Consider the following 27,492-nt stretch of genomic DNA (forward strand, 5'->3'; position numbering starts at 1 on the left):
TTGACCATATTTTTATTGTTCATTGGTCAATGTTTAGTTTTTGTGGTTATGTCTGTTTCTCAGATATTATAAGTGTTAGTTTTTGTGGTTATGTCTGTTTCTCAGACATCATAAGACATAGGTCAACTTTATTTGTTGTATGGAATGATTTTAAGGTGTGACTGTCTTTTTGATAGGGTTCATATGACCATGACATCATTTTCATGGATCATTGGTCAATGTTTTGTAGTCAAAGTTTGTTTCTCAGGAACTATGAACAATAGGGTAAATATATTTGGCATATAGAATATTTATAAGGCGTTCATGTATATCTTGCAATATTTCTCTGATCCTGACCTCATTTACATTGATCATTGAAAATTGACAATGTATTGAGAAAAGGATAATTGTCTTAACTTAATTGTCTTTAGTATGTATATATTATACCCCCGCTTTAAAAAGTGTTTTACCTCTGTCTGTCCATCCATCCGTCAGTCCGTCCGTCTGTCCCATGAATATTTTTCATCGCATTTTTCTCAGGAACTACATGACAAGGATTTCTGAAATTTGGTTTCAGGGTTTATATGAGTCAGCTATACCGTGTGATGCATTTTCAGATTCATCACTCAACAACTTTCTGTTTACCGAAATATTTGGGCGGGGGTATCATCAGTGAGCAGAAGATCAGTTTCACTTGTTTTCTCCTGAAATAAACTAGCATGAAGATTATAAGCAATTCAACTTAATTGAAATATATGGAAAATTTCAGGACAAAATAGTAATGCTTGTTTTTAGTGTTTACATCAGTAGAAAATGAAGAACAAAAATAAACCTATGACAAATCTTAATCTTGACTCCACAATGATATTTAAAAATGTGGTTTGATATAAATTATATAGTGAAAAAAATGGTAAGTTCCTAATACTTATATCTTTGTCCTCTAATGTAATTATTTAAAATACAGTAGGTAGTCACTGTCCTTACATGAAATTGCAAACACTAATAATATATTGTCTATTTTGGGATATATCTTCCCTTTGTTAGACTAGGACTATACTTAAAGGTTTATACCATGTTACTAAAACTTCATTAGCCATATAAAATGTTACATCAGTTTTACAATAACATTAGAATTGAACCATAGATCTAAATTTCTTACTTGGTAAGATTTTACACTTTATGGTGAAATCCAACATGTTTTAGTGGAAAATTCAGCAGGTTGAACGTCAGTCCAAGATTTATACCTCATTTGAATTTTAATCATTTATTGTTCTCTGTAGGACATAAACCATTAAAATTGAAAATTCATCACCCGATTCTGCAAGGGAGAAGATGCTGCACGTCTTGTTAACGGGGATTAATGGACGCAACTCCGCCAAAAAAATTGCTAGATTTATTGATTTGGAAAAGTTAAATGTGAAAAGGCTTGGATTGATAATGATAAATTATTAACTTTTACAGTTACAATTTCACATTGCCATTAAAGTAAAAGACAATCAGGTATCTATCTTAATTATCGCAGATACAAGTGGCGTTGATTTCAAATTAACCCGTCCCAGAATCTATCATTTGTCAATTATCTCCCCTTATGGAATCTATATATCAAATAGGTTGTAAAATATCTGCCAGTTGATATAAATATTCTAGAGTTTGTGCATCTGATTAGGATTTCCTTGACAGAGGGTTTCTGCTTGCCAGAAAGCTTTTGGAAGCATTAACTCATAACAATCGTTCTGTATCAATCATCCATAATATAAATATCAGTCATGGTTGACAGTTTTTATCCAAGCCCAATACTGTATCATGTCATACAGATGTACGAATCTGTTTTTATAATATAATAAAGTTTACACAATATGGCTTTTTCAATATCAAACACTGTATCAACCCTCAACCAGTTTATTCCTTGAATGCCTACATCCTTTGATCTGCGACAAAATACAGGTAAAAATATGTTGACATTCAAGGAATAGTATCTGATTAAAATTAAGTGTTGTCAAAACATTTAGTATTATAATTTGTTAGCTTATTATTCAATTCCGATACAAATTCAAGGTAATATTACCATTTTTATACGACCATTTTTTTGCGGTCGTATATTGGTATGACGTTGGCATCGTCGGCATCTGAAGACACATTGGTTTTCGCACTCTAACTTCAGTTTAAGTGAATGGATCTCTATGAAATTTTACCATAAGGTTCAATACCACAAAAGAAAGGTTGGGATTGATTTTGGGGGTCATGGTACCAACAGTTAAGGAATTAGGGGCCAAAAATAAGCATTTTTGTAACTTCCAGACATAACTTGTGTGTTAGTGTATGGATCTCGCTGACATTGTACCACAAAGTTCCATATCACAAAGGGAATGCTGGGATTGATTTTGGGGGTAATTGCCTCAAAATTTTAGGAATTAGGGGCCAAAAAAGAGTCAAAAAACAAGCATTTTTCTAGTTTCATGACAATAACTTGTGTGTAAGTGTATGGATCTTTATGAAATTGTACTACAAGGTTCCATATCACAAAGGGAAAGCTGGAATTGAGTTTGGGGGTAATTGCCCAAAACGTTTAGGAATATGGGGCCAAAAATAAGCATTTTTCTAGTTTCCAGACAATAACTTGTGTTCAAGTGTATGGATCTCTGAAATTGTACTGCAAGGTACCATACCACAAAGGAAAGGCTGGGATTGATTTTGGGGGTAATTGCCTCAAAATTTTAGGAATTAGGGGCCAAAAAGGGACAAAAAACAAGCATTTTTCTAGTTTCAGGACAATAACTTGTGTGTAAGTGTATGGATCTTTATGAAATTGTACTACAAGGTTCCATATCACAAAGGGAAAGCTGGGTTAGAGTTTGGGGGTAATTGCCCTAAACATTTAGGAATTTGGGGCCAAAAAGGGGCCAAAAAACAAGCATTTTTCTAGTTTCCAGACAATAACTTTTATTCAAGTGTATGGATCTCTCTGAAATTGTACTGCAAGGTACCATACCACAAAGGGAAGGCTGGGATTGAGTTTGGGGGTGATGAATCATAAGGGGGTTCAAAACATTTGGGGGGGAGGGGGGGGGGGGGGTTTTCCTTTTTTTTCTTTACAATTTTCCATTTTAAATTGGTTATTTCTGATTTATATATAAAAGCAAATAATAATGATATGGTTTGAATAGGTAAATTAAAAATTTTTAAGTTCTTAGACCACATTCATTCTGTGTCAGAAACCTATGCTGTGTCAAATATTTAATTACAATCCAAATTCAGTGCTGTATCAAGCTTGAATGTTGTGTCCATACTTGCCCCAACTGTTCAGGGTTCGACCTCTGCGGTCGTATCAAGCTGCGCCCAGCGGAGCATTTTATTAAAGATAGTGAATGTATGATTATAATTGTTGATTTTGAGATTCTTTGAAACCTTCCCTGTTGGAATGCATAAGATGCATTTGATGATGGTACATTCAAGTTATGTTGTCACAGCTTTCAATTGTAAAGTGTAAAATTGAAATAAAATCTTTTGTACGTATTGGCGCAAACACATTATTTTAGCAAATGAGTTTTTACACACGAGGACGCATTTTTGGTGCAAAAGGATTTCTCCCTCAATAATCTTGTAAACAAGCCCATAGATATATTTAAAGATAAAAAAAGCATGTGTCACAATTAAATAAATTAAGCATGTATATATTTGAAATATATAGTATGAACAGTCACATTCCACAAAGTTTACCTTGTTTAAGTAACACTCCATTTCGTTATATTTTTTTTTTAAATTAAAAATTTTTATACCATTTTCCTTGTTATTCCAATCTTACTCAATTTTATTAAAAAAAAAGTGATATTCTGAAGGTGCAAAATAATATGTACCTTTCAGTTACCTTTTTTAAAAATAATTAAATTTTGTTCTAAAACATCACCCATTCACTAAAATAACATCTATTCAATTTATTTTGTCGGCATTTAAGGAATAGATATTGTATAAAATGTAGCCATTCCAGGAAGGCAAGTCCCTCAACCAATATAATCCCTCGAGCACAGCGTCCCTCAACCAATATAATCCCTCGAGCACAGCGTCCCTCAACCAATATAATCCCTCGAGCACAGCGTCCCTCAACCAATATAATCCCTCGAGCACAGCGTCCCTCAACCAATATAATCCCTCGAGCACAGCGTCCCTCAACCAATATAATCTCTCGAGCACAGCGTCCCTCAACCAATATAATCCCTCGAGCACAGTGTCCCTCAACCAATATAATCCCTCGAGCACAGCGTCCCTCAACCAATATAATCCCTCGAGCACAGCGTCCCTCAACCAATATAATCCCTTGAGCACAGCTCTGCTCTTGTGATAATATCAGTGTCATAGCTGGTTGATAAAGATGTGATATTGAAAAAAGCATATAACATTCTCTATTCATCTTACACCATTTGAAATGACTATTAGTAGACAGGCCTAAATTCCTAATGATCTTAATAAATGGAAATACAGCAAACTGCCATTTGTTCTAACAAATTTCTTATAGCATCAGGGTAAAGAGGGAATTTTGAAACACCATCTTCTTTCTAAAAATTATATCATCACATGACCATGATGCTAAAAGGCTGTGGTGAAAATACAGAATGACCCATATAAGTTGCATCTTATGTATGGCCAAGGTCTATAAGCCATAACACTATTGGGGTATGCAAATTTTAGCCATTTTCAAACTTATGACAAATGTGGATCTGAATAAGTTAATGCTTTTCAGAAAATAACCTGACTTAATAGAACACTTTCAAGTAATGTCCTTCACCGGAACAATTGTCAATTAGTCATGAGTTTATGACGTCATTTACCAGATAGAAGGGCCCCCTGTATTCCTGCACTATAAAAGTTCATCAAGCGTCTTTGTGATTGTCATGCAGGATAAACTAGAAGTAGTGTTTGTTCTGTAGGTACTTAATCACAATTCCCTAATGACAGCTGTGCTAAATATTAATTATAAGAATTTAATTTATTCGTGCAATATAACATCATATTTTTTTAACCACTCGATCAACATGGGAAGGAAGTGACAATGCTAAATGCACGAATGATGTGTACTAAAACCAAAGTTTTTGATGGAAATGCAACGAACTCGAAAGTGTTCTGTTGGCTTTGTAAAACAATTGGACCCATACTAATATGTTAAAAATACATGCATTACAGGAAAAATAGCGAGCTAATGTCTTGATGTGATTTAGGAACCTTTTGATAACAGTGCAATGATCTTTTTGCTGTAAATTCAGAAATTTTTAGTATATACTTTAATAATGACGACTTCAGTATGTACACTAAAGAGATTTTAATAATCCTGCTGAACTGACTTTGAATAAAGCTAATACTAACAATGAACACTGCCCTTTCCTGGATCTTGATATCTATATCTTTAACGGGAAGCTTACCGGTAATACCGAAATTAACGATAAAAGAGATGATTTTTCATTTCCTATTGTTAATTATCCATTTTTAGATGGTGACGTTCCCTTGTCACCATCTTATGGTGTTTGTATATCTAAACTTGTTCGATGTGCTAGAGTATGTAACAACATATTTGATTTTAAAGAGAGAAATCTCTGTATTACTGAAAAATTATTACACCAGGGTTTCCGATATCATGAACTAGTCAAAACATTTACTAAATTTTATCATCGGTACAAGGACATCATTCGTAAATGATAAATCAACATGCAGACATCTTATATGTTCAGGTATTTCACATCCCATCTTTTATGGTAATATTCTAAGCAAAGCACAAAAATGTCTTCATTCACCTCAAAAGCTAATCAAACCTTTAAACAGACTGATTCCGAAGGAATATAGTTAAGATACTGTTGTCAGGTCATTAAAGATGACATATTTTGGAATTAATATTGATTCACTCATAGGGTCTTTGCATCGGAAATAAACACATTTATTCTAAAACCAGTTGTTGGCATGATACGGGTTATGTTCTTCTCATATATTTTATGATGGTATGATACTAAACCCCTAACGGGAGGGATTGTACTTGATTTTCATATGATGAAGACATAATCTTTCAATCAGTTTAATTGAGGTCTGGTGCTGGCATGTCAGTAACTGCTAGTAGTCCTTTGTTAATTTATGTATCATTGTCATTTTGCTTAGTTTCTTCTGTTGCCTATTCTGACATCGGACTCAGACTTCTTTTGAACTGAGTTTTACTATGCATATTGATGTGAGTTTGTTTATTCTACATTGGCTAGAGGTATAGGGGGAGGGTTGAGATCTCACAAAACATGTTTAACCCCGCCGCATTTTTGCGCCTCTGGCCTTTGTTATACTTGTATGTTTTTCTAATTTTAGTTCATTTATAGGTTTAGGAGTTTTGTGTGACGTCAATTTTCACTGAACTAGTACACATTTTTGTTTAGGGGCCAACTGAAGCCTTCCTCCGGGTGAGGGATTTTCTCGCTGTTTGAAGACCCATTGGTGGCCCTCGGCTGTTTTCTTCTCTTTGGTCGGGTTGATGTCTCTTTAACACATTCCCCATGTCCATTCTCAAGTTTATTTGATAGAGATTTCTCTAATAAAAACATACAAATCATTGCACTTGTTAAAAAAATACTTGTTTTATGAATCAGATAATGAAATCATTAACTTTGAAAAATGAGAACCTAAACATGACATTTAACATTGCTCTCCAAAAAAAAATCATAATTTTATGAGAAAAACCTCATAAATTGTGTAAAATATTTGTCATTGTATAAAAAGTGTAAAGAATTTGGAACATTGGACATCTGGATAAGAACCTGGATGTGTGATTCCATCTCATGATAATATTGCTCTAAAGTAGTTTTGTCAATTTACATCAAATTCCTTACCAAATATTCATCAACAAGGAACAAAGAGATACTAGTCTCATATTACCATATAGCATTTAGATTTAATAACAAAATAATGAAGAAATTTTATGAAAACTGTGAATCTCTACCACTTGGAACTAACATTCTGTTATTTAATCGTTAATATTAAAGAGTTATACATTTATTTGGCTTGAAGAAACCCCTGGGCAACAGATTCCACTGTTCAATTATAACGGGGGGAGCGTGTTCTTCTCGAGCGTAATAACAAAATCTCATAACGTCAGACAAATTATAAAAGCCAAATTTCTATTGTATGGTAATATGGCAGCTTTTTTTTGTATGGGTCTTTTGACGTCTTAAAGAAGTGTAATCCGGGTGAATCACGCCCTTGAATCATAGATTTTAATTGTTTGATCAGCCTGTAAAGAATTTTTTCTTCAGAATACACACTTCCATTGTTCTATGAAGAATGGATGGTTACAGTCGATTTCAGTGAAAGTTATAATTATGATAAGAGGGGTGCTGATGTAGAAATATCAGATTAAGGTTTATCACATCACGGCAGACAAAGGACACATTCAATCGTCTGTCGGTGTTATTGTCAATTTTTTTTTGAGATTAGTTTCAGAAGCTTTTCAAATGAAAAGGCAAAATGGGAAAAGTAAACTTATGTCATTATTTTGTTACAATGTCTTGCATGTCTATGCATTAGTTAAAAATTGCAGAAAATGTAATTCTGAAAAAATAAACTGAATAAACAAGAAATAATTGATTGAGATGTGTCTATATTTATTTTGTTAATTGGGAAAAATCTTTAGCCTTAAAAAGTCCTTTTTCTTAATTTTCAAAAATTCTGATAAAGATAATTTAAACAAAAGATGTAATTATAAAAGTTGTGAAAAACTTGCAGAAAACAAAAACCAACTGGCATTGGTTTTGTAGAAACATAATGTAATTACTAAGATTGGCTGTTGCTTCCCTTTATGGTTGACCACGTGGATGACCAGTGCTGACCATTGTTGTGGTCAGTACAACAGTTGGTCAGACTGCTTGACCAGTTCACTGTAAGGACACTTAAATCATACATCTATTAATAATTCATTGATCAAATGAAGTTTATGATTTAATCGTCATATTTGGTGTTTGGTTGAAGAGTTCAAATGCAAAATAATTGTATCAACATATTAAACTTATATTTAATTGATCGATTGTTTAATCAGGAATATTTATTGATAATCTATTGTTTTTTCTGTATGTACATTATATTGTTGAATTTAATGACATAAATTGTATATTTTTAATTTTTATTGTTTTATTATGTAACAACAGCATGACACACCTACAACTAAACATTTGAAAGATTGAACTATCTTAATCAGTAAATTCAACAGAAATGACTTTAGATCATACAATAAGAAGAGGACTAATTTGTTTTTTCTCATTCTACAATCCTTTTCGATTTTTGATTTTCTGCAGTGAATTTTTGTGAGTGATTAATATTGAATATTCAAACAAAAGAATTAGACTTTTTGACATGAACTTAATTGACCAAGTTGGTGGTCATTTGAGGATACACCTGGCTACCCAGGTTATATCTTGCTATACTGACCATTGGTCAGTTGAGGCCATCTTTTATCCTAAAATAACCTGTCTGTGGTCAGTTTGTCCTAAAATAACCCTGGTCACTGAGGTCCAGTTAGCTCTGGACAATGGTCAACAGATGACCACCTGCTGAATATTAATCCTGAAGGGTCAACTGGTCATTTGGCTATAGAAAGTGACCATTTGGTCAGAATTTTTATATTTATGGATTAATTTGATTAGTTTGAATATAATTATTTGATGCAGAAAAGTTATTATCTTAATATGAAAATGGTGATTTTATTTAGAATATGATCTGAGTAATTAGAGATGTTACCAATCTCACATCTGTTAGATTTTTGTGATGGACAGTAGTGAACTTTGTTATATTTGATTTATCAAATCCATTCTATCCTGTAGGAAATACTGTATATACTTCACTGTTTTTCATGTTGCCTTGTTTACCTCAATAAAAATCTAAGTTATTTTTCTCTCTTAATACACCTTATCACTATTTATTCCATTCCAGGTAAGTTCTTATATTACACAACTTTTTCATCCAGTTGAAGCTATCTTGGGCCCTGTTGAAACCATGCATCATGCATAATACTTTTTAAAGAGACCTGTTTAAACCATCGTAAACACTTCAAACAAAATATTTTTTTTACTTTAATTTGAGTTTCGAAAAAGTGGATCATAATCTATCAAAGTTTCAATGTGTTCACTTTCTAAATTTTTTCCTCCCTCAGCTCGTTACTGATGACCTTTGTTTTGGTGAATCAGTCTGTTTCATTATCAATAGATGAGATAATACATAACCTTATCCAGCATTTCCTTGTATCATCCTAGAAGACCATACAGTGTCAAAATTTAGAATGATGTCATTCAAGCTTACTAAAGTTACAGGTTAGAATCCTAAAATTTGGCTATTTCTGCATTACTAAGGTGAATATATATATATATTCGACTAGGGAAATCTTATAACTTTGAGGAATTTTTTTCGACATTTGATGGTCTTGTAAATTTATTTCATTTATTTAGAATTTGGTTTTAGTATTGTGCAGACTTGTGGGATTTATAAATTTGCATATGGTCTGTTGACCTATAGATGTCTATTTTCAGAAAAAGTCCTTTACTCTATAATACCAGCTTAAAATAACCAAACTTTGAGGAATCGGGTAGAAAGCAGTAATAGTAGATATGATTCTATAGAAACACTGTGCAAATCTGGTAGTAACTAGATCAGATATATTCCTCTTTTTCTAAAGGCCAATGACAACATTGTTAATATCTCTAGACATTTGAAAGTATGAATTAATCAAATCCCCAGGTACAGAGTTTAAGGGATAAAACAAGTGTTTCTTGAATAAACTGAGCTTAATACATAACTTTTAACTATAATTTTGAAGACATGAATAAATTAACAATAATGATTCTTTTTCTTTTGGTTTTCTCCTGTGACTTTGGAAATGAGTTGATGTCAAAATGTCTATCACATCTAAGACCAAGAAAAAAAACAAAAAAAAAACAAAAATTGAAAGTAAGTGATTTCTGGAACCAGGGTTGTTTGTGGACATGTGCAGTTGGACAGATGAAAGTTTTTTTAAAGGTTTTATGGACAGATGGACAAATCTGTCAGATAAAAAATTGTTGAGAATAATAGATAGAAACATGCAAAGATAAAAATATTTAATGCTTGCTGTCACATGACAGACCCACTATTTAAATCAGTTAATGTTTCTCCACAATAGAATCTAACATGTTTATTTGAATAGGAAGATCGCTGAATAAATATTGGTTTAAAGTGTTGATTTTATAAAAGAATAAATTAGATACAAATGGTCAAGTTCTATTGTTGTACACTACAAAGAATTAAGTCCTCTTCTTATTGTACGATTTAAAGTCATTTCTGTTGAATTTACTGATTAAGGAATTATTACTCTTTCTTCCATCAAATGATGATTTTTGACATCGTTTAACTACAGTTGATGTCTATTGTAAAAAACACGTGCCTGTAATTTAAAAGCAACAATTCAATCAAACAAATTGACAATTGTATAAATAAATACCTTGTTATTTTAATGTAAATAAGACAAATCTTATTATTTATTAAAATATGATATTCTTTTGATTTATTCTGACTTTTATGAAAATTTAAGAGATCAAAAGAAATGATGTGTATAACTGAACCTTGTGAAGTAGTTGAGATATCTAAAATTGAAAAAATAGCAAAATTAACAAAATATATAAATAATCAAAATGAATTCATAAATATAGAAAAAATTTGAAATTATGTGTGCTTTTGATTTACATTAAAAAAAATATCATTTTTATAGTTATTAAAAAGTAACAGTATCTTGAAATTGAAAAATATTTAAAGTTTTCAGTTACATTAGGACCTGTCAATATTTATCCTGTTTATATAATTCTGTTCTGTACAATGATCATAGGTCACTTATGTTCTGACTACCTGTAAATGTTTACTAATAATCACCTGCTATATTTACAAATAAGTTGTTTAGAAAAGCAGATCACAGATTTTAAAATTTGTAAACTTGTACAAAGAAAACTTGGCCGATGTCATCTGTACTGTTGTCACTACCAAAGTTTTCCGTCAAAACTTGGTCAAAGTAATCTCTTGTCACTTTCAAAGTTTTTTGATCCGTGATTGGTCAAAGAAAAGTTGGGACTTCAAGGTTTACAAGAGTAAAGGGGTTTTAAAAAACTTTAAACAAAAAATTGCATTGCTCTTTCACTATATTTTCTGTGGAAAACCTTTTTTGAGGAGGCAAATTAGAAATTGTGCATGATTTGTTTGTGGCCGATGAGTTTTATACTTCTTTGTACTCAAACAATTGAATCAATTCTCTTTCACACCATTTCTCCATAACTATGTTCTTTTAGTTTTACTGGAAGTTATTATGTTTATTCTGCTCATCTCATCTCCCCACCTTTAATATGTGCTTTTGTTTTGAAAACAAAATTGCATCTTTCCTAAATTCAACTCTAATTGGCTAGTTTCCATCAAATCCATCCAAGTTTCAAGAAAAATAGGATGACATTATACACTATTAAAGTTTTCAAACATTGTCACTGACAAATTCCTTCAAAAACTTTCTCCAAGTTTTTGATGTTAAGGAAATCTTTGATAGTGTCAACAGGGCTTATTAATCAAATTTCACAGCACATATATGCAAAGATAAGTTAAATATTTGAAAATGACTTTTCAATATAAAAAAAAGAGTCGGTAACTTAACAAAGGCTCCACTTACACTAGAAATCTTAAGTTGAAGTTCCTACTGAATCATATTGTTATGTATTATATTAAATTTACCAGTAAAATGAATGATTAAACAGCCTCTTAATATGACAGTCCCTTAAGTTAACTTGTTATATATATTTTTACATCGCGATGACCTTGAGGTCATTCTGATGTATTGCTATCGCCTAGATTTCCATTATGTAAATTAGTTTTGGGTTTGTAACCGATCTATAAACATGATAAATATGCGCACATAAACGAGTGCAAAATAACATTCCTTATCGTTTGATATAAATACATCTCTTCAATGAATACTGATAAAAATATTTTTGTTTACAATATAGATTAATAATATGAAAATGTTTTGTAGTTAGATATATATATATATAAGTAAAAAATCATTGATAATATCAATGAACACGTACCGAAAAATTGTGTTAAAGCATGCGGAAGGATATCTCAAAGAATGTTTTGCGACAATACCGGCAAGGACCGGTAACTCTGTAATTGTTTTTGCTGGAAAATATGAATGCCTACTCGTATCCAATCTTAGAAAAATCAAATTTTTACAGAAAAGTGTCCACCATGCACTTGCATTGCACTATTATTAGATTAGTAGAATGGAATGATATACAAATGGATGCAAATCATATATATATGTAACTGTTATTTTAATATAATATATAACAACAAATCAGTGTACTGATTTGTATCACTACAATATAATCGTTATTACAGTGAAGTTGAATTTCCTGTCATTTATTCATCATCTACGCACGAACTTGTCTCAGAAAAAAATATATCTCTGTACATTAACCTCAGTTTCAGGTAAAGAGATATGTTGTTTTTTTTCTGAGACAAGTGCTTTTGACCATCCTCAAGAACTTGTGGTCATCCGATGTTCAGTACTTCAGTACTTTGATTTAAAATACCAGAGACATATAGCACTCACGATATACAACTACAATGAATGTGTAATCTTGTGATATCAGGTTTCATTGAAAATTGAAGTTAAAAGTATGAATTAATATCCAAACATTTCAAACACAGTAAAATAATATTTGAAGATTCTTCAATGTGGTACCTGGTTCAGATATAGTATTAAATTTGTGATTTTATTGCATCATAAGTGCATCCTAACACCACATCTCTTTCTGTGACTTTTTTTAATTTGTCAATTTTTGAATTTGATGATAAAATCTTTATTTATAAATATACCTTTTCAAATTTTAAAACAACATTTGGAAAAAATATAAAAAAGGAAAAAAATTATAACAAAAAGAATATGTCAGTACATTAAAAAGTAGTATGAGAAATATTGATATTCAAATACGTAATAAATGACCTTTAAATGGAACTGCCAATCTCTGCTTATAAAACTGCAAGAAATAAACTTACAAAAACTCTTACATTGTGTGGTTTCATTTTATACATCTTGTTATATAGATCTATATTAAATTTTGCTGAGATAATTTTAGTCTGACAACCCTGTCCTCTTTAAAAATGAATAATAATTGCAATTTCATTATAAATAATTCATTTAAAAGCTGCTTGATTTGGTAATTTTAACACATAATATTGAAAGCAACACATTTTGATAATAAAATAAGATCAGCTTACCCAATGGGTAACAGCCAAGCAATGATTTTTATCTGTGTAATGTTATACATGAGGTGTTCAACAAATTGCTAGTTATTTTATATAGATACAATCTTATGCCAAAAAATAAAAAAAAAATTCTTTTGTTGACCAGATGTTAGAGGCGTGGTTTTAATACACATTAGTTCATTCTTGTTGTATTTTATGTTTACGCTGGACGAAATTAAATTAATGGCAGTATTACCCTGTTACTATAATTATATTATCAAGATCTTTTGTCAAGTCTGGTCTTACAGGACATGCACAATGTTATAAATGATCACAGATTTGTTGCATGGAGAGTAATAGGTTATAAGGGATCATTGTTGAATCAACGGTGTTGGAAATTTGTATTTTTATGTCTCAGCTCCTAGCTCTCCCCTGGGGATTTTATTTCTTTCGCAAATTATCTTTTTTCCCAAGATTTTGACGATTTTAATAAAGTAAAGGACATGGAGTTTGTCACTAAAATTTAACATTATCATAGAGATGAGAGGAGTTAATTGGTTAGAATCAATAAACTGTGGGGGGACTTCCCGTCTGTGGGAAAGTTTCTTTGTTTAGAAAATTATTATCTGAGGAAAAATTCTCCATAACTTGCTTCATGGAATAGGGTACAATTAGTTTAAATTGATGTGAAAGACTGTCGCTCAAGACATTCTTAATTAGGATTAATCATGCAAAAACTCCACAAAAAGCATGTTGACCAACTCATTTCAAACAAAGAAACTTGAAAAAGAATAAAAAAATTATCCGTCATTGTTGTGTTCAGAGGAGATAGTAAAATTATCTTCATTGTTCATTTCAGACAGTTTTATAAATTTTATATTTTATTTCTTTTCAGATTCAATTTCATCTATAATTAATAAGATTTGTTTGTTCATCTGAAGAAGAGAGAATTTGGTGTTGTAAAAAGGCAGCTCACAGACAAGCTGATCTGTTAAGAGACGGGACTCTGTTTTTTATTAATAAAGACATGTTTTTTCATGATTTTTATACGACCGCAAAAATTAAAAATTTTTTGGTCGTATATTGGTATGACGTTGGCGTCGTCGTCGTCCGGCATCGTCGTCGTCGTCGTCGTCGTCGTCTGGCGTCGTCCGGCGTCGTCCGAAGACGCATTGGTTTTCGCACTCTAACTTTAGTTTAAGTGAATGGATCTCCATGAAATTTTACCATAAGGTTTAATACCACGAAAGGAAGGTTGGGATTGATTTTGGGGGTTATGGTACCAACAGTTAAGGAATTAGGGGCCAAAAAGGGGCCAAAAATAAGCATTTTTGTAACTTCCAGACAATAACTTGTGTGTAAGTGTATGGATCTCTCTGACATTGTACCACAAGGTTCCATATCACAAAGGAAAGGCTGTAATTAATTTTGGGGGTAATTGCCTCAAAATTTTAGGAATTAGGGGCCAAAAAAGGGGCAAAAAACAAGCATTTTTCTAGTTTCATGACAATAACTTGTGTGTAAGTGTTTGGATATTTCTGAAATTGTACTACAAGGTTCCATATCACAAAGGGAAAGCTGGAATTGAGTTTGGGGGTAATTGCCCGAAACGTTTAGGAATTGGGGGCCAAAAAGGGGCCAAAAATAAGCATTTTTCTAGTTTCCAGACAATAACTTGTGTTCAAGTGTATGGATCTCTCTGAAATTGTACTGCAAGGTACCATACCACAAAGGGAAGGCTGGGATTGAGTTTGGGGGTGATGAATCATAAGGGGGTTCAAAAAATTTGGGGGGGGATTTTTTTTTTTTCTTTTTTTTTTCTTTTTTTCCTTTTTTTTTTCTTTTAAAATTTTCCATTTTAAGTTGGTTATTTCTGTTTAATATTTAAAAGCAAATAATAATGATATGGTAGGAGATACACACCAAACAGGATGTGTAAATTATTATCTAATAAGTATTGTGCAATAGCAAGAAATTTTTCAATTGCACAGTATTGCACAATAGCAAGAAATCTTCAATTGCACAGTATTGCGCAATAGCAAGAAATCTTCAATTGCACAGTATTGCGCAATAGCAAGAAATATCCAATAGCACAATATTGCGCAATAGCAAGAAATTGTCAATTGTACAGCATTGCGCAATAGCAAGAAATATTCAATTGCACAGTATTGTGCAAAAGAAGATACTTCGTATAAATTGCTTATTTCTTGATCAATTTCAATGGGGTTTTATTCTTGAATTCTTGGGGTTCTTTAATATGCTGAATCTAACCGCGTATTAAGTTTTTGGATTTTGGGCCCCGTTTTTAAATTGGTCCACATTAAGGTCCAAAGGGTCCAAAATTTAACTTTGTTTGATTTCATCAAAAATTGAATTATTGGGGTTCTTTGATATGCTGAATCTAACCGTGTATTTAGATTCTTAATTTTTGGTTCCGTTTTCAAATTGGTCTACATTAAGGTCCAAAGGGTCCAAAATTAAACTTAGTTTGATTTTAACAAAAATTGAATTTTAAGGGTTCTTTGATATGCTGAATCTAAACATGTATTTAGATTTTTGATTATGGGCCCAGTTTTCAAGTTGGTCCAAATCGGGGTCCAAAATTAAACTTTGTTTGATTTCAACAAAAATTGAATATATGGGGTTCTTTGATATGCTGAATCTAACCATGTATTTAGATTTTTGATTTTTTGGCCCCGTTATCAACTTTGTCCACATTGAGGTCAAAAGGGTCCAAAATTTAACTTTGTTTGATTTCATCAAAAATTGAATTATTGGGGTTCTTTGATATGCCGAATCTAACCGTGTATTTAGATTCTTAATTTTTGGTTCCGTTTTCAAATTGGTCTACATTAAGGTCCAAAGGGTCCAAAATTAAACTTAGTTTGATTTTAACAAAAATTGAATTTTTAGGGTTCTTTGATATGCTGAATCTAAACATGTATTTAGATTTTTGATTATTGGCCCAGTTTTCAAGTTGGTCCAAATCGGGGTCCAAAATTAAACTTTGTTTGATTTCATCAAAAATTGAATTCTTGGGGTTCTTTGATATGCTGAATCTAACCATGTATTTAGATTTTGGATATTGGATATTGGACCATAATAGGTGAATGTCCAATTTAAAATTTTTAAGTTCTTAGACCACATTCATTCTGTGTCAGAAACCTATGCTGTGTCAAATATTTAATCACAATCCAAATTCAGAGCTGTATCAAGCTTGAATGTTGTGTCCATACTTGCCCCAACTGTTCAGGGTTCGACCTCTGCGGTCGTATCAAGCTGCGCCCTGCGGAGTATTTTATTATATAATAAGTAACCTACATGTAATGTTTGAAGGTTAAACTTTATACTTCAATTTTTCAAGGTCAATACAGTAAAGACCATGTATAACTGTAAAAATGAACGTTTTTTAAAACAATATGATTTTCACCTTTTATTATGACATAAACTAATTGCTAAATTGTAAAAGCTATTGAATTAATGTGTATGAACTTGTAGTTTAAAAGTGCAAATAAAAAGGGGAAAATACAGCAATATCATACATTTTAATGATTTTCATTGTTGCATATGTAAGAAAAATCTGTCAGTCATCATCATCAGAAATCATTTTTGTACATATGAATAATCATGAAAATATTTGTTATCCTTATTGGAATATCTCAATTCTAGATAGTTACTTGTTTTTCAATTCTAGATAGTTACTTGTTTTTCAATTCTAGATAGTTACTTGTTTTTCAACTAACCAATAGTTAAGGTAAATTTGGTGCATGACCCTTGTGCTTTTTGATGGGATATTTGCACATTTTTTAGTGGGCATTTTCACTTTGATTTTTATGACATTTTCACTTTATCAAAAAGGACATTGGGGCTTTTTCTGCAAGAAATTGTGCCTTTTCTACATACATTTGCGCTTTTTCTACAGGACACCTGATCTTATGTGCTCTAAAGTCAGTAAATATCCACACTACAGTAAATTTATTTCTTTATATACATTTAAACGTAACTTCTGAATACATAAAGGACACATGACAGTTGGCTTTATACCTGTAGCCCATGGAGTAAATAAATATAAGCTCAAGTAATCTGTCCTAACATGTATTCTAACCACATTTCAATATCTATTTCAAATTTTCTCTTTTATTTCTAAACTTAGGTTGAGGCTCATGAATGTATATTATTTGATATGGTTTATATAGATTTACAGTCAGATGGTTGCTCAAGCCATTCTATAGAGGAAATTGAGGAAAATGTTCATGTTATTTTCTGTCAGATAATATGCAAATTTGTTCATCTAGGTTCTTGAGCAGCCATTGGTTTAAACATCAAATAATGGTCTACACAAATGTAAGCAAGTCTAATGTTTCATTACTGAGTTAATGTAAAGCAACTAACAACAAATTTGATTTCAATCAAATTTATTATTACAACTCATGAAAGTTAGAGGTGACCTTTTACAGGTAAAAGAGAGGTGAAAGATACCAAAGGAACATTCAAACTCATAAGTCGAAAACATACTGACAACACCAGTGCAAATGTTCAGTTAACTTAGTCTAGGTGTGTCCATCATATTTGGAGTGCAATTGTCCTTAATACAATTAGTAAATTGCAAATGTCCTGCGCCTTGAAATAACTGCATAGGTAGTATTGAACCATAACAACAACAAAATTACAGAACTTTTATACTTTGAAAAAAGGAAACTTCAACAACATCTATTTTCTATTTTCTAAATCATAATAAAAAGTAAATGTTTTTTTAATGTAAGGAAAATTGTCTCATTCAATAAGGTTGAAAAATTGTTGCAATTTTAAATTATGTTAGCAAAAACAAACTAAATGACAGAATTTCAAAATGGGAAGATGAGAAATTTTTTTTTATGCTCCAGCCGTAGCGGAAGGGGCATTAAGTTTTACCCTTGTCCGTCTGTACGTCCCAAAGTTGGTTTCCGTTCTCTAACTTAAGTTTGCCTCAACCAAATGTTATGAAACTTATACACAATACTTATTACCACAAAACTCAGATCAAGTACAAATTTGGGTAGCGTCACTTTTACCATTCTTCAGTTATGTCCCTTTATAACTTTATATGATATGCAAGGGGGGCATCATCTGTGTCCCATGGATACATTCCCCATTTATTTTAGAGTATCTTAGAAAATAGAAAGAAACAATGAGGTCATCATTCCTGTTTCCTAGTTGTATACATAATTGGGAAAGTTTACAGCACTTTTCTTAATATTGATCCCACTTACAATTCCAATTATTTGAATTCTTCAATAATTTTAAAGTTTTCCTTATTTGGTAAGATAAAATAAGAATTGACAACATACATAAATGTTTTCATGTATAAATAGAATTGTATGTAAATAATTTGCATTTTACAATGAGATTTGTTTGTGAAACATTTCACTGATCATTTCAGGTCCTTTATTGCCAAAACGATTTTTATACTAGCATAATACCAGAAAGTACCCTACATGAAATATCCAGTCACCAAAGAATGAAATTTTGGTGAACATCCATGTTAGAATCATATTTTTTAAATCAACCATTTGTTTAACATTTATTTAAGGAAACTTTCAGTTGTTTCCTTGAAAAAGAATTTCGGTGAACAATATAGTTCAACTATTTTTATAAGAATGAATAATGTTTTTTAGAATGAAAGTATGAATTTGTGTTCATGTATATTGATACACTATAGGCATGCAATACTACTGGTTTTGTTTAATGACAGGGCATTATATTAGAATCTCATACATGCAAAACAGGAACTCTTCTGTCATAGAAAGAAGGAATTAGTACATAGATTTTTCTCCTCACATGATTTATAAGAAACATTTCTAACATTCCTATTTGATAATTAAGTAATTACTCAGAAACTAAGGGTCCATGAGCTGACTTATACTTCGACTTTTTTTAGGTCACTATTGGTTATATTGCTCCAAATGTTTCCACGTATTTCACTTCCCTGTCTTTCAAACGTTTAGGCTTGAGAGTTCTTGATAAAGATTAATCGAGGAAAGTGTTTCATTGTATAAACTTTACTCTTTTACTAGTACGTTTTACATTTTACTGAAAAATCTCATTCTCTATTTAGAAGAAAAAATCTGAAAAATCATCATAGTTTACGTTACGTAAACAAATTGTTAAATGTTCTCATTAAGAGAATGTCACAAGTGGAATTGTAAACCCTTAGCTGGAGCCCTAGCCCCCCCCCCCCCCCCCCCCCCCCCCCCCCCAGCAGAGTGATGGGAAAGAACCACTGTCATCTTACTTCACAAATTCAATGATTATTTGTTGGGATTTACTTACTAGAGACATTATATCATTATACCCTGTAATAAATATACACATTCATTCTGGTCCTTCTGAGTATATATGACATTACATTTTTCGGTCATAACACCAACTGATGAAGCCAATTAGACATGAGGATATAATTCCATAACAGATAGATTCATAGTATAAGATGCTTACCCATTTGGATGTACCTGGTCTCATTCTGTTTTTGAGTTCATATGATTCTAACTATTTTAACTTTAACGCTATGTCTCTCCTGGACATTTGAAATGCATTTGATAAAAAGCTTGCAAAAGGGACAGAAGATATCAAGGAGACATTCAAAACTCACAAGTTGAAGAAAAACTGACAATGCTGTGGCAAAAAAAAACACAAATGAAAAAACGATGAAAAGACGAACAAATAGAAAACTAAAGACTTAGCAACACGACCCCACCAAAACAGAGGGTGATCTCAGGTGCTTCGGAAGGGTAAGCAGCTCCTGTTCAACATTTTTCACCTGCCATGCTGTTCATGCAAGTATAAATCTGATGTTAAGTCTCATTCGGTAATGTCACAAATCGAGGAAAAAAGGGCGGGGTTGTGGGTACGACAATTGGAACAGATATTCCATAACGTTCAACCAACTCGTACTTCAGAAGGTATGACTTCAACTTCACCACTTGGAACCCTTAGTTCAATAGCTTCCCTGTAAGCCTTAACCCTCTATCAAGGAAATCTTGACAGGAAACACAAGCTCTGTAACGAAGTTGCGTATGGTATAATGTTTATAACCTGTCCGTCTCAGTCTGTCCGTCATCATCTTGTCATTACATCTCCCCTGAAACCACAAAACAGAATTTCATGAAACTTTGTAGATAGTAAGGACATACTATGTAGATGTGCATATCGACAGGAAATTATGATTCAATTTTTATACGACCGCAAAAAAATTTTTGTGGTCGTATATTGGTATGACGTTGGCGTCGTCGTCGTCGTCGTCGTCGTCCGGCGTCGTCGTCCGAATACGCATTAGTTTTCGCACTCTAACTTTAGTTTAAGTGAATGGATCTCTATGAAATTTTACCATAAGGTTCAATACAACAAAAGGAAGGTGGGGATTGATTTTGGGGGTTATGGTACCAACAGTTAAGGAATTAGGGGCCAAAAAGGGGCCAAAAATAAGCATTTTCTGGTTTCCAGACAATAACAGTGGAACGGTGTATGGATCTCTCTGAAATTATACTACAAGTTTCCATACGACAAAGGGATGGTTAGGATTTGCTTTGAGGGGTTATGGCTCAAACCGTTTAAGAATTAGGGGCAAAAAAGGGGGAAAAACAAGGTTGTCCTGGTTAATGGACAAATACTTTAGTACAAAACATAATTTAAAGCAGTGTAAGGGAGATAAATCAAATACATCATTGAAATTATCTCCCTTACACTGCTTTTAAATTATGTATAAAGTAATGGTTAATGAACAATTAAGATAATTTAAAACAGTGTAAGGGAGGTAATCCAAATACAACGTTTTGGTTACTTCCCTTACACTGCTTTTAAATTATGTTTAAAGAAATGCATATTTATAAAGGAAGACCAGTAAAAATATCTGCAAATGTTGCATCTTTTTTTTTTACAAAAAAATCCATATGAAAGATTTGACACTATATTTTAAATTCTATTATAAAATAGATTAAGTTAGCACTATGGTAAATTTAAATGGGTAATTATGGTTTGGGGGAAAAAATGGGGGGGGGGGGGGGGGGGGGGGTAAAAAGAAATTGTGGGTGGTCAATTTTTTCTCATTTCAGATTTCAGAAATTAAAAAGAATTATTCTTCAAATATTATTTTTTTTTCAAATTTCAAATATTGAAAAATTTCAAGAAGTAATCTTTAATTGCACAGTATGGCGCATTAGATTTGTAAAATCTTTGACCACATTTATTTATTTGTTATGCCGAATCTAACGATGTATTTAGATTTTTAATTTTGGATCCAGTTTTCAAATTGGTCTACATTAAGGTCCAAAGGGTCCAAAATTAAAATTTGTTTGATTTTAACAAAAATTGAATATATGGGGTTCTTTGATATGCTGAATCTAAACATGTATTTAGATTTTTGATTTTTGGCCCAGTTTTCAAGTTGGTCCAAATTGGGGTCCAAAATTAAACTTTGTTTGATTTCAACAAAAATTGAATATATGGGGTTCTTTGATATGCTGAATCTAACCATGTATTTAGATTTTTTATTTGTGGACCCCCGCTATCAAATTGGTTCATTTTGAGGTCAAAAGGGTCCAAAATTAAACTTTGTTTGATTTCATCAAAAATTGAATTATTGGGGTTCTTTGATATGCCAAATCTAACCGTGTATTTAGATTTTTAATTTTGGGTCCCGTTTTTTAAATTGGTCTACATTAAGGTCCAAAGGGTCCAAAATTAAACTTGGTTTGATTTTAGCAAAAATTGAATTCTTGGGGTTCTTTGATATGCTGAATCTAAACATGTGTTTAGATTTTTGATTATGGGCCCAGTTTTCAAGTTGGTCCAAGTTGGGGTCCAAAATTAAACTTTGTTTGATTTCAACAAAAATTGAATATATGGGGTTCTTTGATATGCTGAATCTAAACATGTATTTAGATTTTAGATTTTTGGCCCAGTTTTCAAGTTGGTCCAAACTGGGGTCCAAAATTAAACTTTGTTTGATTTCAACAAAAATTTAATATATGGGGTTCTTTGATATGCTGAATCTTACCATGTATTTAGATTTTTTATTTGAGGGCCCGCTATCAAATTGGTTCATATTGAGGTCAAAAGGGTCCAAAATTAAACTTTGTTTGATTTCATCAAAAATTGAATATATGAGGTTCTTTGATATGCTGAATCTAACCATGTATTTAGATTTTTTATTTGTAGGCCCGCTATCAAATTGGTTCATATTGAGGTCAAAAGGGTCCAAAATTAAACTTTGTTTGATTTCATCAAAAATTGAATTATTGGGGTTCTTTGATATGCCAAATCTAACCTTGTATTTAGATTTTTAATTTTAAGTCCTGTTTTTTTTAAATTGGTCTTCATTGAGGTCCAAAGGGTCCAAAATTAAACTTAGTTTGATTTTAACAAAAATTGAATTCTTGGGGTTCTTTGATATGCTGAATCTAAACATGTGTTTAGATTTTTGATTATGGGCCCAGTTTTCAAGTTGGTCCAAGTTGGGGTCCAAAATTAAACTTTGTTTGATTACATCAAAAATTGAATTATTGGGGTTCTTTGATATGCCAAATCTAACCGTGTATTTAGATTTTTAATTTTAAGTCCCGTTTTTTTTAAATTGGTCTTCATTGAGGTCCAAAGGGTCCAAAATTAAACTTAGTTTGATTTTAACAAAAATTGAATTCTTGGGGTTCTTTGATATGCTGAATCTAAACATGTGTTTAGATTTTTGATTATGGGCCCAGTTTTCAAGTTGGTCCAAGTTGGGGTCCAAAATTAAACTTTGTTTGATTTCAACAAAAATTGAATATATGGTGTTCTTTGATATGCTGAATCTAACCATGAATTTAGATTTTTTATTTGTGGGCCCCGCTATCAAATTGGTTCATATTGAGGTCAAAAGGGTCCAAAATTAAAGTTTGTTTGATTTCATTAAAAATTGAATTATTGGGGTTCTTTGATATTCCAAATCTAACCATGTATTTAGATTTTTAATTTTAAGTCCCGTTTTTTAAATTGGTCTAATTAAGGTCCAAAGGGTCCAAAATTAAACTTAGTTTGATTTTAGCAAAAATTGAATTCTTGGGGTTCTTTGATATGCTGAATCTAAACATGTGTTTAGATTTTTGATTATGGGCCCAGTTTTCAAGTTGGTCCAAGTTGGGGTCCAAAATTAAACTTTGTTTGATTTCAACAAAAATTGAATATATGGGGTTCTTTGATATGCTGAATCTAACCATGTATTTTGATTTTGGACATTGGACCATAATAGGTAAATTAAAAAAATTCAAGTTCTTAGACCACATTCATTCTGTGTCAGAAACCTATGCTGTGTCAAATATTTAAAAACAATCCAAATTCAGAGCTGTTTCAAGCTTGAATGTTGTGTCCATACTTGCCCCAACTGTTCAGGGTTCGACCTCTGCGGTCGTATCAAGCTGCGCCCCAGCGAAGCATTTTATTTTTCTAGGAGTAATGCCCCTTTGAACTTAGAATTTTAGCCTTTACTCTTTACTGCTGCAACAGTTTGTCATCGCAACTCCTCTGAAACCGCACTACAAAATTTCATAAAACTTTGTAGTTAATGTGGCCATAATATGTAGATGTGTATATCCGCAAGAATTTTTTATCAATTGACTTTTTTAGGCGTTGTGAGTCTTTGAACTTAGGAATCTGGTGAGATTTTGTTTGTCAAGAGACAATGGGGGGTGTGGGGTATGTGAGCGTGCTCACAAAGGTTCTATAATTGTATCTGTTGTATTCTTTTCTTCAAGTTCTATGACATACATTCCTTCGAAATAGTCACAAAACTTTGTTTAGTGATTTAGTGAGATGACATCTATAAAGCGAAACATGAAGAAAGGGGATAACGTTACTAATACCAGAATTTTATTCAGTAAAGAGTTCAGTAAAGCTTTTATAGAATCTCACATTTAGATAACAAAAAAAAACTGTGGCATTACAAAAATCTTTTTCATGTCCGATGATCCATCAAAGATCATCCTCTAAATAACATTACGACAATTAATGTCACTTCAGTGATTCATATCAGGCCCAAATATTGTATAGTCTAAAACCTAATACAAACCTTAAAAGGCTAATGAAACAAAAATGGACCAACAGTACAGCCAAACCTGGACCAGGCACCAGAGCTTTGATGGACCAACAGTACAGCCAAACCTGGACCAGGCACCAGAGCTTTGATGGACCAACAGTACAGCCAAACCTGGACCAGGCACCAGAGCTTTGATGGACCAACAGTACAGCCAAACCTGGACCAGGCACCAGAGCTTTGATGGACCAACAGTACAGCCAAACCTGGACCAGGCACCAGAGCTTTGATGGACCAACAGTACAGCCAAACCTGGACCAGGCACCAGAGCTTTGATGGACCAACAGTACAGTCAAACCTGGACCAGGCACCAGAGCTTTGATGGACCAACAGTAACGCCAAACCTGGACCAGGCACCAGAGCTTTGATGGACCAACAGTACAGCCAAACCTGGACCAGGCACCAGAGCTTTGATGGATCAACAGTACAGCCAAACCTGGACCAGGCACCAGAGCTGTGATGGACCAACAGTACAGCCAAACCTGGACCAGGCACCAGAGCTGTGATGGACCAACAGTAACGCCAAACCTGGACAAGGCACCAGAGCTGTGATGGACCAACAGTACAGCCAAACCTGGACCAGGCACCAGAGCTTTGATGAACCAACAGTAACGCCAAACCTGGACCAGGCACCAGAGCTTTGATGGACCAACAGTAAAGCCAAACCTGGACCAGGCACCAGAGCTTTGCATGAGAGAGATACATTCCTTATTTTGAAATTTCATAACAGCAAATTCTAAATAGAACAAGTTCCGTATTTGCATGACAATACCAAAGTACTGGCTGTTGGGCTTGTGAAACTCGAGGGGACTAACAGTCCACCAGTAGAGGTATCTACCCAGTGGTAGTAATAATATTAACGGTACCAATTTTATTGCACCAGATGTACATTTCGAGAATTAATGTCTCTTCAGTGATGCTCGAGGCCAACAAATAAAATTGTCCAAAACCTAATACAAACGTTTAAGAGCTGACAAAATAATAACAAGAAAAAAAAAGTAAAACCAAACCTTTATAAAGAATCAGAGTATTTCTGAAAGGTCACATCTTATATACAAAGCGTATACATCAACAACTCTTAAGTATTTCCCATTCCAAACTAAAAGACAAATTGAAAGAGTTGGTATTACTTTGTTTCATTAAAAAGAATGGCGAACGTAGATACAAGTATCTTGTCTTGGGGAGGGATAAATCCTACTTTGTAAAGAATCACTCTGATTCAAACAAAAAATTCTCTGAAACTGACATTATCAAGATGCTTGATTTCTTGATTGACAACTGGAGGACGTGTTATCTACAAACTGTCGGAATTCCAATGGGAACCAATTGTGCCCCTCTTCTTGCCGACTTGTTTCTTTATTATTATGAGACTGACTTCATACAGGAACTTCTTAGGAAGAAAGATAAGAAGTTAGCAATAACTTTAACTTTACGTTCCGCTATATAGATGATGTTCTCTCACTAAATAATACAAAATTTGGTGACTATGTTGAACGAATCTATCCCATCGAACTAGAGATAAAGGATACTACAGATACAGTTAAGTCTGCCTCATATCTTGACTTACATCTAGAAATTGACAATGAGGGTCGGTAAAAGAGATGATTTCAGCTTCCCAATTGTGAACTTTCCATTTCTATGTAGCAACATTCCAGCAGCGCCTACATACGGAGTATATATCTCCCTATTGATACGATATTCCCGGGCTTGTATTTTCTATCATGATTTCCTTGATAGAGGATTGCTGCTCACAAGGAAGCTATTAAACCAAGAGTTCCAAATGGTGAAGTTGAAATCATCCCTTCGTTAATTTTACGGACGCCATCACGAGTTGGTTGACCGTTATGGAATAACCGTTTCACAGATGATATCGGTTATGTTCCTTATGTCGTAACTACAATACCCTTCCCTTTTCAACGAATGTGACCTACCGAATCAGACTATTTACCGGATTTGTAATAACAAAAGCAACACGATGGGTGCCACATGTGGAGCAGGATCTGCTTACCCTTCCGGAGCACCTGAGATCACCCTTAGTTTTTGGTGGGGTTCGTGTTGCTTAGTCTTTAGTTTTCTATGTTGTGTCATCTGTACTATTATTTGTCTGTCTTTTTATTTTTGGCCATGGCGTTGTCAGTTTGTTTTCGATCTATGAGTTTGACTGTCCCTCTGGTATCTTTCGTCCCTCATTTAAGAGGAAATCTTGAACAATCATAGGTTGGTATTATATACCTTTAAACAATGATGGATCTTCAAGAGGAAATCTTGAACAATCATAGGTTGGTATTATATACCTTTAAACAATGATGGATCTTCAAGAGGAAATTTTGAACAATCATACGTTGGTTTTATATTCCTTTAACCAATGATGGATCTTCAAGAGGAAATCTTGAACAATCATAGGTTGGTATTATATTCCTTTAAACAATGATGGATCTTCAAGAAGAAATCTTGAACAATCATACGTTGGTATTATATACCTTTAATCAATGATGGATCTTCAAGAGGAAATCTTGAACAATCATACGTTGGTTTTATATTCCTTTAACCAATGATGGATCTCCAAGAGGAAATCTTGAACAATCATACGTTGGTATTATATACCTTTAATCAATGATGGATCTTCAAGAGGAAATCTTGAACAATCATACGTTGTTATTATATTCCTTTAACCAATGATGGATCTTCAAGAGGAAATCTTGAACAATCATATGTTGGTATTATATACCTTTAACCAATGATGGATCTTCAAGACGAAATCTTGAACAATCATACGTTGGTATTATATTCCTTTAACCAATGATGGATCTTCAAGAGGAAATCTTGAACAAGCATATGTTGGTATTATATACCTTTAACCAATGATGGATCTTCAAGAGGAAATCTTGAACAAGCATATGTTGGTATTATATACCTTTAACCAATGATGGATCTTCAAGAGGAAATCTTGAACAAGCATATGTTGGTATTATATACCTTTAACCAATGATGGATCTTCAAGAGGAAATCTTGAACAATCATACGTTGGTATTATATTCCTTTAACCAATGATGGATCTTCAAGAGGAAATCTTGAACAAGCATACGTTGGTATTATATACCTTTAACCAATGATGGATCTTCAAGAGGAAATCTTGAACAAGCATATGT

General features: G+C 32.8%; 1 protein-coding gene across 1 annotated transcript in view; it reads left to right on the forward strand.

Moving 5' to 3' along the window:
* LOC127700906 (cleavage and polyadenylation specificity factor subunit 5-like) overlaps nt 1–14,283 on the forward strand; it is a 30,393-nt gene extending 16,110 nt beyond the window's left edge. The window contains exon 7 of the mRNA XM_052204623.1: nt 14,138–14,283. Coding sequence (XP_052060583.1) covers nt 14,138–14,159 — 22 coding nt within the window. The 3' untranslated portion in view covers nt 14,160–14,283. The remainder of the gene's footprint in view (nt 1–14,137) is intronic.
* The last annotated feature ends 13,209 nt before the right edge of the window (nt 14,284–27,492 follow it).

This window comes from Mytilus californianus, unplaced genomic scaffold (assembly GCF_021869535.1).
Source record: "Mytilus californianus isolate M0D057914Y unplaced genomic scaffold, xbMytCali1.0.p SCAF_5, whole genome shotgun sequence".
Lineage (NCBI taxonomy): Eukaryota > Metazoa > Mollusca > Bivalvia > Mytilida > Mytilidae > Mytilus > Mytilus californianus.